We start from the raw sequence: 15,331 nt of genomic DNA, 5'->3' as shown, positions 1-15,331 counted from the left end.
TTGTTTCTTTTTGGAATCAAATTCTTTTCTTGCCTTATCTTTTTTACTTCTTTTTTTAATTATGCATATATTTTTTGCATATATATTTAATTTATATATATGTATATTATATTATATTTATATTTTATACATTATATATACATTTACAGAGAATTTTTAATAATATACTTTATTCTTAATAAACATATATCTTTTATTTGTATATATATTTTTACTTCTAGAATTGTTCTTTCAAAGTTTAAATAAAAAATTATAAATTATTTTGCAATTAAGAATTTTCTATTGCATTGTATGCGCTATATTTTGCTATTAACGATTAATTCATTTCATGCTCTCATGTTTTTAGGCTCAGGCAAGAGAGTGTCTCTTCGAAAAGTTAGAACTTCAATCTAGAGACGGTAGAAACATCGATGTCTGCTTGGATCTTGCTCAAGAGGCTGCCCAGGTAAAAAAAAAAATCCTGATTAACTGTCTTACGATTATCGGTGCGATAAATATGAGTGAATCATCGAGATAATTAATCTAGGTTGCGGCAATATACAATGATGTCCACGGATTGATATCGCGCGAGCCGGTTCGTGACTATGTCCCAGAGACTTGGATTTCACTGATACTGGTGAAGCGCGAGCATTATCTCGCCCTTGCTCACAAACATCTCGCGGTTGGTCTGCTGGACAGACCGATCGTCGAGTTTCGTGTAGAAACTAGGCTCACATTGGAGCACATTCAGAAAAGCGATGGGAAGACTCAATTGGACATAATTGTTCCCAGAGATGACAACGAAAGGAAATTATTGGGTATTGAACTCTCACTATTTTGTTTAATGTTTATATCTACTTATTTATTTTGTTATTCAAATTGATGTATACAATACTGTTTTTTTATATCTTCAAATTTTTTTATATTTTCAAAGTTTTTTATTCATTCTAATATTAACAGTTCTTTATAAGTACAAAGAACGAATATATCACGAAAAGAATCTTTCATCGCAGGCAAAGCCCATCTCAGAGAAGCTCTTGTTTTGCACGATGAGAGTCAACGACTGCAGAGAATGTGCCGCGATCTGAAGGGTAAACAAGCATTGGCGAGAGTTTTGAAAAAAGCACAAGAAGCAACACTCGACAGTTATAACAGATTCGGCAACGAAGATGATTTTCGAGAACTGTTGGATCCGCCAGATATAATTGGTACGATATTTTTTAAACAAATTCGAAAAATATATCAGTTGCTATAATTTAATTTTGTTTCCTGTATTTCGGTAAAAAAAAAAACAAAAAAAAAAACAAAAAAACAGATATATAAAAAAGGTAATCTGAAAATATAAAAATTTTCAATTTTGTTATTTTCTATTTGCAAATAGCTTCCACGAAATTTCAACTTAGCATTACTCATCCGGATTTTGGACAGCACGGAGTGGATGATCTTTTCAGATCGTTGGGACCCGTAGCAATATTTTCGGCCAAACGACACTGGACCGCGCCGCGATTGGTGCAGCTTCAAAGGGGTCCTGACGGCGAAGGTTTTGGATTTAGTGTACGCGGCGACGCTCCGGTGATAATAGCTGCCGTCGATCATAATTCGCTAGCTGATGTAAGAATATATTTATTAACGAACTTTCATCGGTTATAATTAATTAAATCTATAATCTAATAGTACAATTCTCTTTAATTTGCTTCTTTTTTTAATAATAACTATGACAGCGATTAATGACGAGAGGACTATTTTTTATTTCAGGTAGGCGGAATGAAGGAGGGTGATTTCATAGTCGGCATTGGCGACAAAGACGTCAAGTGGGCATCTCACGAGCAAGTTGTACGGATGATAAAACAATGCGGTGACTTTATAAATTTGAAGTTGGTCACACCAATGGACAGAAATTATTTAAAGGTGAATGATAAAATCTATAATTGATATCACTCTAATAAAGAAAATACATATAGTAATGCGTGATACGGGCGGTATTTTAATTATTAGAAAATTAGAGAATTATTAGAAAGAAATATTTTTAAGAGCATGCACAGCGATACTATTAATCAGAGACTCAGCTTTTCTATTTGTCTATTACCGCCATATTATTTTCTTCTTGATCAAAATGATAATCACAATTAGAGCACTCTTTCGAAAAATCATTTAAATGAATATGAAAAAATACGACGGTAGGAACTATATAATTATTTTAGAAACCAGGGAAACCCAACAATCACCACGATAAGGGCAGCGTTTCGGCGAGTAGTTCCTCTGGAGTGTCTTCCGGTCAACCGAGCCCGGCGGGATCCGTCACTACGGCGCACGTAGTTAGGAGGCTTCCATGGAATCCATTCAAAAAATCCGGCACCCAACGCGAGAACAGAGACCTAACTTTCGACAATGTTATTCTCAGATGATTACCGGGCTAAAAGTCTAGATGCTGTTCGGATTTAAAGTAGATCGCAACGAAGAGTTGATCGACTCATATCTGAAATAAGACTTGCAAAAATTGATTATTAATTCCCAAAATTGAATATTATTCGGCATGAATAACAATCGAAAGCCATGCAAATTTTATATTGATATCATTAATATCGTATATTATGGATTATATGCGACAAATATATGTATATGCATAGATATATGACACGATCTTGTCAATTCGTTGCGCAAATAATGATTCATATTTATGCCGCAAAATATTCGACATTTAACATTTTTTTTGTCAATAAAATTCTTTATCTGGGCAATTGTTACGACATCTTTTCAAAGCAAGTATATTATATTCAGATCTACATTCAACAAGTTCATAATTATTCTAAATATTAACAATATGAAATTTCTCTCAATGATTAATATTATAGATTTTTTGCTAATATTTTTACGAATAATAGTGCCAACACACAGTATAAGAAATCAACCATAAAAATGCAAGAAAATCGCCCATTACCGTGTATACCAATGGGCATTTTTTTATACGACTGAATTAAATTATGATTTTTTTTGTCAGATCGTTTATTTATAAGTTCGTTTACAACGGTAAAATGAAACGGAAACGCATATATAAATGTTCTGATAAATAATCGCGTAGCGACACGGGATGCAAGGAGTTTTGCGATTGATACGCTTTATACTTAAAGTTTCGTTAAGTCGTTAAACGAATTAATATGAATCGGGTGTTTATGCGAGCGTATTCGCGCATCTGTACATTTATACATAGATGTAGCATCGGTAGAGGCGTATGTACACAGCTTTTTACTTTATATAAATATATATGTATATCACAAAATGAGAGAGAGAGAGAGAGAGAGAAATTATATCCAATTCCTTCTCGAGGGAAATGATTTTTATTTTAATTTTCCCAAATGCCCCAAATCTGTCTTATTATTATAATTACGTGGATCGTGGGTGAGTCATAGTGCGATTGCAAGATTCTTTGCGAAAAAGCGTTGTTATATTGGAAGCCATAACAACAAATGTGTCGTCGCGAAGTTTCTATAATTAGGTGTAACAATCGAGACGAAACATGTAGTTTTTCATATTATTCGATGACGTTTTACGATAGACGATTTTGACCTGTCGTAACATATATACATATATATATTCAGGCTATGATATTTACATTATTACCTTTAAATCTTATCCTTGCATATAAAGGCAAAGTTTTTTTTTAAGATTAAATTTCTTTAAGTTTTATCATTGTTTTAAATATTGAAAAAGTGATAATATAAATATCAACCTGCATCGCTAATTCGATATATACCCGTATTCTGGATTTTATTAATAGTATAAGACTGTCTCGTTAAGATCGAACCGAGGTCGTTGCACTTTCGTTTCAATGAGCATCGTCAGCTTTTAGGGTCGTCGGAGAAAGTGCAGCGGCTGAAGCATTCTTGGAACGTTTTGTTAGCCACTCAGATGATACGAAACTTTCAAACTTGTACGATGATCATATGTTCAATGATAATCACATTAATTGGGTGATCAAAATTTCATAGTATTTTGCGTCTGCACACAAATATATACAAATGTATAATAAATGTTACGAAAATATTTCAGACGCTTTTCAAAGTGATAAGCTATCAGTCTCGTCATTCTTTATTCAATTCGCTAAAAAACATAAAAACAACATTTTTTACTTTATTAGTAAAAACATTAAAGTTAGTAAAATCTTAAAAAAGACTAATTAATATTATGTGCATAAAATGACATTCGTAAAAAAAATTATTATTAATTAATTATTCTTTCAAATATACTGCTAGATAAGTTTATTCTAGTGCAAATAAAATGCAACATAAGAATAATAATAAATATGTCGTTTAAAAACAAAACTTTTAATATATATACATCTGTTATACATTTTAACAAGGTACATAAAATATTTTAACAATGTATATAAAATGATATTCTATATTTTCCTACATATATTCTAGTATATACATATTTTCAGTCATTTTTATTATCTTTAATCATTTTATTTGTACCGTTTATCAATGTGCAAGTATGTCTATGAATATTACATGCCGCGAATTTTCTCTCTTTATCCTATTTTTCGCACGATGGGCACAATAAATTGCATATGAACTTCACTGCTGAATTGATGGATACGCATTGATTTAAGAGCCTCATTTAAAAGTCTATACATAATTGGTCTCGAAGTTTCGTTACGGTTATAAAACAATCCCGTCGAGATTTCTACTTTCTTGGATCCGACGCTATTGAAGAATTTTATATGTGATTAAAAAAGATACAATATAATTCAAATATAAAAAATAAAAATTTAAAAAAATTTTTAATACAAAATATGAAGATTGAATTCTCGCAAAATAAAAGATATGTAATTTAAAAATATAATTAATATTTAAATTTTATATAAATATTTAATGTAACTTTATAATTTAAGGCAATTTTTATAATACTTTTACTGTGACTCTCAAATGATCATCGTGTGACTTTGAAATTAATGTAGCTTTCGACAATCTAACAATTTTATCTGATAATTGATTCGATTATCTGACAATTTTTGCTTACAGTATAGAACTTGTTTTATAAACTTACGTGACTCGCGTTGTGCCCAGCACACTCAACCACATTAATCGCTTTTTTAATCCACACATCAGTAACATCGCAAAGCAGAGAAAACTTCGAGAAATACTTATCGAATTCTAATATCAAAAAATGCAGAGAGAAATAGAAAGGCGTATGCCTTGATATATATATAAACGTGTATTGTGACTTTCACCGACGCGTTGTCAAGAAACATTGTACTGTGCCAACGATGGATATTACGCAATAATTTACGCAGCCATAACGGTAAGCAGGCATGCGGTACGTCCGGTTGTAGCATTTGCGGTTAAATTTCACAGAATAAAAGGCGGAATAAAGCGCCTGATTATCCAAACGGGCCTAACCGAGTTGATGAGAGAAGCTTTTCCTCGCTTTCTAGACATCCGTGTTTCCTTGCATGTTTTCACGAAAAAAAGGATAAAAAAGAATAAATTTTTATTATAATTTGTAGATAGAATTCCTGTTTATCCGAGTTTAGAGTCTTTATCTTTGTTTTTATTAATCAGACGCTACAATTTTGCGCATTTCCGTTACATGTACACCAAAATTAGTAAGCTGGCAAAACTGGAGAGACAGATTCGATTTTCATCTCGCATTTAGGCAAATTGAATACCGGGGCTATCTTGTATGGAAAAAAGAAACATTGAACCACAAAGTTCTTGTATAATCATAACCCAGCACAGAAAAGCCAAAAGATAAATATCTTAGATGTCTAAAAGACAATAAGATGTCTTTTAGACATTTTTTAAAGACATGTGCTGTCTGGAAAGTTCTAGTCTATAGAGGACAAAATTATTCTTAGCATTTCTTTCAACGTTTCTTGTCAGACTTACTCGGTAATCGCGAACATGAACAGTAGATTTGTTATTCTAAAGCCAAATCTCAATATCCAATAAGTTCGAAACATTTAACGAATAAGCCGTTATTGTTCAGGTTTAGAGACATGAATCTCTTTCCAAAATGCTTGGCAAGACTCTTCGTATGCTAAATAACTAACATGAACCTAACAAAAATCAATGTCAACAAGTCAAATGATTCTATTTTCCGCGGTCGTTATAAATACGTGATTTCATTTGCAAATACGTCATGCCTGAAATCTAAAAAAAGTTACGGTAATAATCAATTATTATTTATCTGTCAACAAGTTTTATCTATCTCACAAGATAAATAATTTTATATGTCATTATCTTTATGTATAATTTTTAAACTTTGGCTTATAACGGTATATTTATTCTGATTTATAAAGATAATTTATAGTAACGTCAACCACGCTGTCAAATTAAAAAAATATTACATAATAAATTTCATTTATTTGAGATTTTCTCTCTCTCTCTCTCTCTCTCTAAATATTTCCTCTTGTATTTCAATATACGACAAGAGAAGTATTCACTATATTTCACATTTTGCATTAAGGAAATACGAGAAAACCGAACTAAAGAGAATTGCATCAAGTTTATCAATTTTTCCGACGAAATTTATCGTGCTGCGCGAAGAGTAATGATATAGATCTGTATGCTACTAGATGTGAAATGAAAAAATAATCGTGATATTTATCAGAACGCTCGGTAATCGTCGCTCGAATGAGCGAGTGAAAGTAAAATGAAAGATTACGAAAAGAAAGTGAATCCTTCAGCAGTGTTGGCATTCAAGAATGATGAGCTTCTTTGGTGCTTTTTATGTATAAGAAAGTAATACGATACTTTAATTCGTATATACGTGACCAATTACTATATATTAACAAAAATTTTGCAACAATCTCTTTCTCACTTGATATAACGATTAACAAAACGTGCTTCTTCTCTTTTATGTGACCTAAATTGCTTTAGACTTTTACAATATACATATAAGAAAGTAAGAGAAATTATTGCACGAAATATGAATTATTTTTAGATTCTTTTGTGAAAGTATGAACAGAATGTATTTATATAAAGATTACATGTTTTACATTTTTATACATTTTTATGTGACTAAACTGCACATATATATATACGTAAGTACAAGAGCTTATATAAAATAACAACATTTATATTTTTATTACTATCTTTACAGCATTAGATTGTAGCAGTCTACAAAATTATGTTTTTCTTTATTTAATTTTAAAATTATATTCGATGGGAACAGATGTATGATTAAATTCAGCATTACATAAATACTAGTTATTGCATTTGACAATTCGCATTTATTAATGCAAATGAGTAACAGCCAACTCAGCTTTAAATGTGGATATTATGTGACGGGATATTAATAACTCTCATGGATCCTTTCTACGTTAATTACTATTGCAAATAAATTCCACGAATCATACATTTAATAAGAATTCTTTTCAGAAAAAAGAAATTATTATTTTTATTAATAAAATATATGAACAATTACTATTTATAAAATATTAATCTCATATATATACTGGTATATATATAGTCATAAAATTGAAGGAAGAATTTTTGAAAATTTAAAAAGTTTCGCTAATTGTAAATTAGAGAAACTTTTCATAAATAATATTAAAATATCTATTGGTATGATTATCTCTTCATGGATTAAAATAAAAACAGAACACGCATTGTAACTTATTCAAAATTTATGTCATATACACAATATTGAAAAAGACCACATGATTGAATTTGTCTTGACTGCAATTTTATTTAGAAATTAAAAATCAATATTTATGTAAAAAATTATTAATAAGTTTTAAAAAAACATAGATTCTAATTTCACACATTAAAATTATTTAAATTGATTAGTTATTTATCCATAATGGAATTAGTAAATACAGATATATTTGGTTCTTCTATATATATATATATATAAAGAATTTTTCTCTCTTTACGTACATACAATATATTGATAATACATATTGGCATTATTATATATATATATAATAGATAGCAGTAGATATCGCGTGAGTGTGAGCGAGAGATGGAGAACGTTGACAATATGTAGGTGAAGGTCCTGAGAGTCCGTTCATGTTGGAGAGTCAGCACCACCACGACAATCCCGCCTTAAATTGACCAGCCGATCGAGCAGCCGGGTTACTTTGGTGTACATCGCTCGACAGTTAACATCTATTTCTCGTTTCATACTGTGTGTTAAGTCGGATTTTCGTTCCGCGTCACGGATAAACGTGTTCTCTAAACCGAGTCATCAAGTGAAATCAAATAGTGCAACATCGACTGAAAATCTCAATCGGCTGGATGATTTCGATTCGATAGAATCTAGCAACAATTAAAATTTCTTGAAGAAACGTAAAGAGAAGAAGAAAAAAAAGGAAATTATCTCGGGGAAGGAAGACAAAATTAATTTTACTGAAAAAAATTAATCAAATATTAATCAAATATTAATTATACATTAATCTGTCAAGTGCGTGTGAGTAAAATATTTGATATAATTAAAACCACTTTTTATATATGGAATTATATATATGAATAACGAGTACATGCGGCTCTGAATAAATGTAATAATTAAAAACGAGAATTCTTAGATATCTAATTATTAAAAAACAAATTATCAAAAGTACCTGTTAACAAGGCGTTTTTCAAAAGACAAATAAAATAAAATATTTCTCTTTTTAACAAATTAGATAAAGGATAGTATTCATCCAAATATAAATTAAGCTTTATGCGGAATTGAAAGAATATACGAAGGGAAAACAAGGATAAGAAAAATGCGGATGTCGAAAAATTCAAGAGCAAGAAACTGGAACTGTTAAATTGACCGATTAATCGAAAAATCGAATTAAAGTTTCTAACAAGCCATACAGTTTAGAGTTTCTTTCGCGGATAGATAAAAACGTTCAGCGAACGCAATAAAAGTAGATCAATGTAATCAGTCCATCGAGTTTGCGCGATAATTTTCTCACTATCTACATTGTCTTTTCCATTGACAGTAGCAATTCTTCTTTCGCAATAATCTTTTGCAATAATATATATTCGATAGATATTTAAGATATTTCGAGATTGTTATTTTTTCGATATATTAAGTGAGCAAATTAATTCAATGCTTTTTAAACAAAAATTAAGATTTATTTATTATTAGAATAGAAGAACACACACAATTTTAATTATATCAAAATAATCCTTGCTATTTTTAATGTCCTTACGTCATTTGCCTAATTCAAATGCGAAAAAAAAAAAATTTCAGGCTTCTAACCGGAATGTGGTTGACCTCTCAAATCCAAGTTCCCATCGCGAAATTTTTGATATTAATTCTTACATATTTTAGAATTTGCTATACCTACACTAAAAACCGAAGAAATATTTTTGTGACTTCAGTAGCATTTTTTAATGTCCTTACGTCATTTGCCTAATTCAAATGCGAAAAAAAAATTTCAGGCTTCTAACCGGAATGTGGTTGACCTCTCAAATCAAAGTCCATCGCGAAATTTTTGATATTATTTCTTACATATTTTAGAATTTGCTATACCTTCACTAAAAACCGAAGAAATATTTTTGTGACTTCAGTAGCATTTTTTTAAAATCTTACCACATTTGCCTAATTCAAATGCGAAAAAAAAAATTTCAGGCTTCTAACCGGAATGTGGTTGACCTCTCAAATCCAAGTTCCCATCGCGAAATTTTTGATATTAATTCTTACATATTTTAGAATTTGCTATACCTACACTAAAAACCGAAGAAATATTTTTGTGACTTCAGTAGCATTTTTTAATGTCCTTACGTCATTTGCCTAATTCAAATGCGAAAAAAAAATTTCAGGCTTCTAACCGGAATGTGGTTGACCTCTCAAATCCAAGTTCCCATCGCGAAATTTTTGATATTAATTCTTACATATTTTAGAATTTGCTATACCTACACTAAAAACCGAAGAAATATTTTTGTGACTTCAGTAGCATTTTTTAATGTCCTTACGTCATTTGCCTAATTCAAATGCGAAAAAAAAATTTCAGGCTTCTAACCGGAATGTGGTTGACCTCTCAAATCCAAGTTCCCATCGCGAAATTTTTGATATTAATTCTTACATATTTTAGAATTTGCTATACCTACACTAAAAACCGAAGAAATATTTTTGTGACTTCAGTAGCATTTTTTAATGTCCTTACGTCATTTGCCTAATTCAAATGCGAAAAAAAAATTTCAGGCTTCTAACCGGAATGTGGTTGACCTCTCAAATCCAAGTTTCCATCGCGAAATTTTTGATATTAATTCTTACATATTTTAGAATTTGCTATACCTACACTAAAAACCGAAGAAATATTTTTGTGACTTCAGTAGCATTTTTTTAAAATTAAAACACAAACAAAATATTATATAATGCTAAATATATGCTGTTTTCTTATTTATTACGTATCTTATAAGATCGTTTGCATTATCATTTCATACGGCGTTTTGTGAACGTTGATAGCAGCAATTCAAGACCACATTATTTAAATTTAAATATTTAAATCTAAATTATTTTAATGGATAAAAGTATTGAATTAATTTGCGTACCTACTTTCGGATTGAAACAATATTGCATTGGTGCACGTTTACGGTATTGCGCTTCGGATGTCGCGATAGAAAGTTGGGTACATCGTGAAACGTGTGTGTATATGTGTGTTCTCGTTATGCATAGCTGTTGAGGCCCCTTCGTATACTACTTCCTTTCGATGTCTCACTTTCATTCCGCGAGTTGTTTAAGCATCGTATACACGTGCGGAATTATAAAAATAATTTCTCTCACATTGGATATAGTTTTTCAAAATAAATAATGAAATGAAAACTCTCGGTATTGTTAATTTAAAATTGTTTGTGTGATATCAGAAATATGCGCTTGCATTAGAATTATTTTTACAACAAGAAATTATTAATTAAATATCCAATTATTTAATTAAATATTAAAATTATCGTGATATAAAAAAATTATGTTTAAAAATTTAGTTTTAAATATGAAAAGAATAGAAAGAATGTTAATTTATTATATTTATTTTTTTATTTTATCTAAAACTTATAAACAATAACATTTTTATTAATAATTAAATGTGTATTTTGTTTGTAGAACTTAATTTCATAAATATAAGAATAAAAATAAACTTAAAGCAAAAAATGTTATTTGTGTATCGTTACACAAATCTTTAATATCAAAAGTCAAATGCCTTATGTAAATTTTTGATCTTCGTTATATCTTCGCTAATACAATTCTCTATTACAGACTGCACACTGTAATATCTCGATACTCTGTCTGCTTTCTCTTTACGCTCCATATCGTATTAACAACTCCTAGAAAATAATTTGACCAAGAATCCTAATTCGATTTTCTCGTTTTATTAATATGATTTTTTTACATCTTTAGTAATAATTATACACATTGTTACCTCGTTTTATGTTGTGAATTCAGTATTATAAATTAAATAAAATTAATTACCATATTTTAATTTCATAAAAAAATTAGTGTTTAGTTAGTTCAATCAATTTAAATATATGTCCGAATGTACCTTACATGGCTCCTGTTTCTCGAAAGATATAACACCGGGATAACGTTGTTCAATCGGGACACAGGACCCATTGGGATAGAATGTCAAGCTCGAATTACTTTTCAGACAATGGTGACGGAGGGGCAGCAAGAAGAGTACGAGTACAAGAGCACGTTGGACGTGGACACGCTGGAAGCGGCCAGACTGGAGCTTCGCGAGGATGACAACACGAGGGAACAGGCTTTGGAGCAGTTCCGTCATTGGATCCAAAAGCATCCCGCGATCAAAAAGTGTAGGACCGATTCGCTATTCCTATTGAGATTCCTCAGGACGAAGAAGTTCAGTCTACCGATGGCACAAGAGATGCTTGAACGCTATCTCACCATCAGACAACTCTATCCCGACTGGTTTCAGAAGCTCGACATCGATGACCCGGAGCTCGAGGCCATCATCGACAGCGGCTACCTGGTACCTTTACCGAAACGGGATCAGCATGGTCGAAAAGTGATACTGTCGTGTGCAGGTAATGATCCTGAAAATGCAAAAGTCCAAAGATTAGTTTAAAATTCAGTTAAAAAAACGATATTTTAAAAATTATATATATAATTCTAATCTTTCTAATAGGTAATATTGATTTTGACAATCAATTTATTTTATCTTTTTATTTCTACAAAGATTTTTAAACTTTAGATTTAAGTTTGCTGTATAGTATTGTTGATTATATAATCATAATATATTTTGTTTTTTGAACTTCACGATTCTCTTAGATCGTATCTTAAATTATTATTAATACAGCATGTTTTCTATTTTATAACTTTATTATATTATTCTCCGAATATATTAGATATCTGCTTTACTTTATTTTTCTGTTTTTAAGGACGTTTCGATCCTTGCAAATTCTCGTCGGTACACATGGCGCGAATCCACAGCATGGTGGTGGAGACTCTGATGGACGACGAGGAGAATCAGATCCGCGGTTATACACATCTCAACGACGAGTCCGGATTGACCATGAGCCATCTCAGCGCGTGGTCCTTCACAGACATTCGCAATATATTGAGATGCATACAGAACAGCACCCCGATACGTCACAAGGAGACGCACTTCATCAATATTCCGGGCAGCGTGGCGAAGATCGTTGAGTTCGCCATTTCGCTGCTTAATGATAAGCTCAAGTCTCGTGTTATGGTAAACATCACGAATTATGACTCCGTATGTAAATTTACATGACTGACAAATAACGTTTCTAATGTATCTTGGCAGATACACAAGGATATAGAGGAGCTGAGAGAAGCGATAGATCCGAAAATACTGCCGAAGGAATACGGAGGGGAAATTCCGCTCTCGGAAATGATCGGTATGGGGGGATTTCTCTCGTAATTTTTTTCTTTTGAATTTTGAATATGCTTTTATATTGTTTTACTTTTTCCTTCACAATGTCTATCTTCCAGCTGAATTCAAAAAGGATCTGAAAGAGAAGAAAGAACAACTCAAAGCTCTCGACGATATGTACATCGAGATTTCACTAAAAGATTGTCACACGGCTAATAACGAAGAGCTAGGCGGAATATGCGGTTCGTTTCGAAAGTTAGAAGTCGACTGAGGGCTAATTTATTTCTATTTCAATCTCATATTGATAGCATTTAATTTTAATAGCTATTTTCGTGTGATTGCATCTCATGTATCAAGGAGCAATCGTTTTGATAAAAATTGAGATACTTTATTATCCTTTTTTTTTTCAGCACAAAATCATTTATGTATAGAAATATGTCATTATATTGTGACATACAAATTATGAATATGTTAAACGAGTAATGCATACGATTTATAAATACATCTCAAGAATCTTAACTAACTGGTTTTAATGCTATTTACATAGTCGTTTTCTTTCTAGATTCTATTTACATTAAACAAAAAAAAAATTTTAATGTTAAATGTTTAGCGTTAAGTAACATTGGTACAATCGGATCTGTATATGAAATAAGTATAAGGGAATTTATATTTTTATGTGCTAAACCCCTCATAAAACATTGTGTGAATAGTATCCATTAACTTATGCAATAAGTCTTTCTCATGTAACAGTTAAGACTCACTAGCGTATACGAGCGAGTTAATATTCGTTTCGCCGGTGGTACCAAGTTACCTATGACCTTTATAAGTCATTATCTTGACTATATCTTAAAACAAATTGTGACTTGACACAATCCTACCGTTCCTTTGTTGTTGCAATTATGAAACGTGCATTCGCATCGTTTTAATTAGCAGTTACTTTATATACTTATATTTGAGTTAAAGCACAAAGCTTCTCTTAGCTTAAGCATATATATATATACATATATATATAAACTTTAAAGTTTGTGAAATTACATTTTCGTTGAAGTTTTTAGTTGGTTTTAGTGAATAAAATAAAACTCTGGGATGTTTGATAAGAAATTTTCTTGTGGATTTGTAATGTACAATTGTAATCTTGTGATTATTTAGTCATTGTTAGTTACTCTAATTATACTCAAATTGTGACCGAATCTCAATTATATGGCCCACATATTTTCACTGATATTTCACACCCACTGAATGAAAAATGTGATATATAATTCTGATTTGACTTTTCTAACATGAAAATTTATAAATTAATACAAGACAGATATCGGACGGTCACATTTTGTGCCGAATATATACAGGCTCTTACAATTTGAACATATTTTATTTAATATTCATTATCTTAAAAAGAATAACGGCGTGTGATAGAAATAACAGTTTTATAAGCAGTTTTGTAAATTTATATGCATATATTATATAAATAAAAAAATATATTATTATCCATAATTACTGAAAGGATTTTTTCAAATAAGACCAATAAAATAAGACCAATAAAACCTATAATTTTAAACTTTAATTACAATATTAATATTTTCACTAAATAAATGTGGATCGTTTACGAGCATGTACGACGATGTAAGGCGTACTCCACTAATGCATTGATTGAGAATATATCGACAAAATATACAACCAGAATTCAGCGAATTATTGTTTGTTCCATCATATTTTTCAATCGTTTATGCATATGTAGAAATGCGTAATAATTTTTATAATTTTGAGGATAGACGATCTATCAATATAAGTAAACTAAACATTTTTTTTTATATATATAATGTACACATACATATTTTTATTGATCCTCATCACCATCGTTAATTATTTGTTCTAATAACTCAGTGTTTGGCGGCGCTGTAGTATAAAGGCTTCCTGAAATCGACAGGGGAAAATTGTAATGCGATAATACAAACTGAATATTACAAAGTCTTTGTAGTCATAAGCAAAAAAATAAGTAAAAGGTTATTATAAAACTGCAAATATATCCATATCTTGAAAATACTGCAGATTACTATCATTATCAATCATCATGAACAGCTATTTACATACCAATAAAATTTTGTAGACTATTGTCAAATGTAATAATCTTGCAATTGTTTCTTTGCTTTACTTTAAATCCTATACAGCGAAATCGTTCATCGGTTTCATATAAGTTGACGCTCTTTCGTGAACTCAAGTGGGGTTGTCCACTAAAAGGGTTAATAAAGTCTGCCCAATAACCAGCCATTTTGAGCTTAGTGCATATATTCCAGGCTGCTAGAACAAACTAATAGACTAATATATATGTATTTCATAGATATTTTCTATTTTTGAATTTTATTCATACAATTGTCATATATTACTTTACAATATATATTTAGCTCACATATTTGGCAAGTTTCTCTGTTTCCGCTTCTTTACGCCATCTCATTGAGTTAAGATTTGCCTTTTGACGAATAGTTATAATGGTGAGTTGCGATGAGGTCACATCCAAGCATTCTGGAAACAGTTCTTCTATGCTTTTTCGCAAAAGAACAGGGCATTCCT

General features: G+C 30.7%; 3 protein-coding genes across 9 annotated transcripts in view; 2 read left to right on the top strand and 1 right to left on the bottom strand.

The window, feature by feature from the left end:
- Positions 1–3,307, top strand: part of LOC115241047 (rhophilin-2) — a 29,423-nt gene extending 26,116 nt beyond the window's left edge. For all 3 annotated transcript variants that reach the window (XM_029816565.1, XM_029816566.1, XM_029816564.1), the window contains exons 7-12: positions 347–445; positions 527–797; positions 993–1,187; positions 1,361–1,590; positions 1,735–1,887; positions 2,181–3,307. In XM_029816565.1, coding sequence (XP_029672425.1) covers positions 347–445; positions 527–797; positions 993–1,187; positions 1,361–1,590; positions 1,735–1,887; positions 2,181–2,384 — 1,152 coding nt within the window. In that variant the 3' untranslated portion in view covers positions 2,385–3,307. The remainder of the gene's footprint in view (positions 1–346; positions 446–526; positions 798–992; positions 1,188–1,360; positions 1,591–1,734; positions 1,888–2,180) is intronic.
- A 1,560-nt stretch (positions 3,308–4,867) lies between these two features.
- Positions 4,868–14,678, top strand: LOC115241051 (clavesin-1). 4 transcript variants are annotated; one of them, XM_029816572.1, is made up of 5 exons: positions 4,868–5,280; positions 11,561–11,957; positions 12,312–12,622; positions 12,698–12,791; positions 12,886–14,678. In XM_029816572.1, the coding sequence occupies exons 2-5, from the start codon at positions 11,564–11,566 to the stop codon at positions 13,035–13,037; spliced, it is 951 nt and encodes a 316-aa protein (XP_029672432.1). In that variant the 5' UTR covers positions 4,868–5,280; positions 11,561–11,563; the 3' UTR covers positions 13,038–14,678. The 4 variants fall into 4 exon arrangements, with proteins under 4 accessions (XP_029672432.1, XP_029672433.1, XP_029672434.1 ...); XM_029816573.1 differs by lacking the exon at positions 4,868–5,280 and adding an exon at positions 8,352–8,394; XM_029816574.1 differs by lacking the exon at positions 4,868–5,280 and adding an exon at positions 10,722–10,749.
- LOC115241053 (methylmalonic aciduria and homocystinuria type D homolog, mitochondrial-like) overlaps positions 14,294–15,331 on the bottom strand; it is a 3,595-nt gene continuing 2,557 nt past the window's right edge. Inside the window, exons 4-6 of one of the 2 annotated variants that reach the window (XM_029816576.1) lie at positions 15,171–15,331; positions 14,855–15,071; positions 14,294–14,677 (exon numbers count right to left, since the gene is read on the bottom strand). In XM_029816576.1, coding sequence (XP_029672436.1) covers positions 14,601–14,677; positions 14,855–15,071; positions 15,171–15,331 — 455 coding nt within the window. In that variant the 3' untranslated portion in view covers positions 14,294–14,600. The remainder of the gene's footprint in view (positions 14,678–14,854; positions 15,072–15,170) is intronic. The other variant, XM_029816575.1, reaches the window with a different exon arrangement.

This window comes from Formica exsecta, unplaced genomic scaffold, assembly GCF_003651465.1.
Source record: "Formica exsecta isolate Colony F162 unplaced genomic scaffold, ASM365146v1 scaffold465, whole genome shotgun sequence".
In the NCBI taxonomy this organism is placed as follows: domain Eukaryota; kingdom Metazoa; phylum Arthropoda; class Insecta; order Hymenoptera; family Formicidae; genus Formica; species Formica exsecta.
Note: the sequence above shows the minus strand (reverse complement) of the source record. Positions and strands in the feature narration are given on the sequence as shown.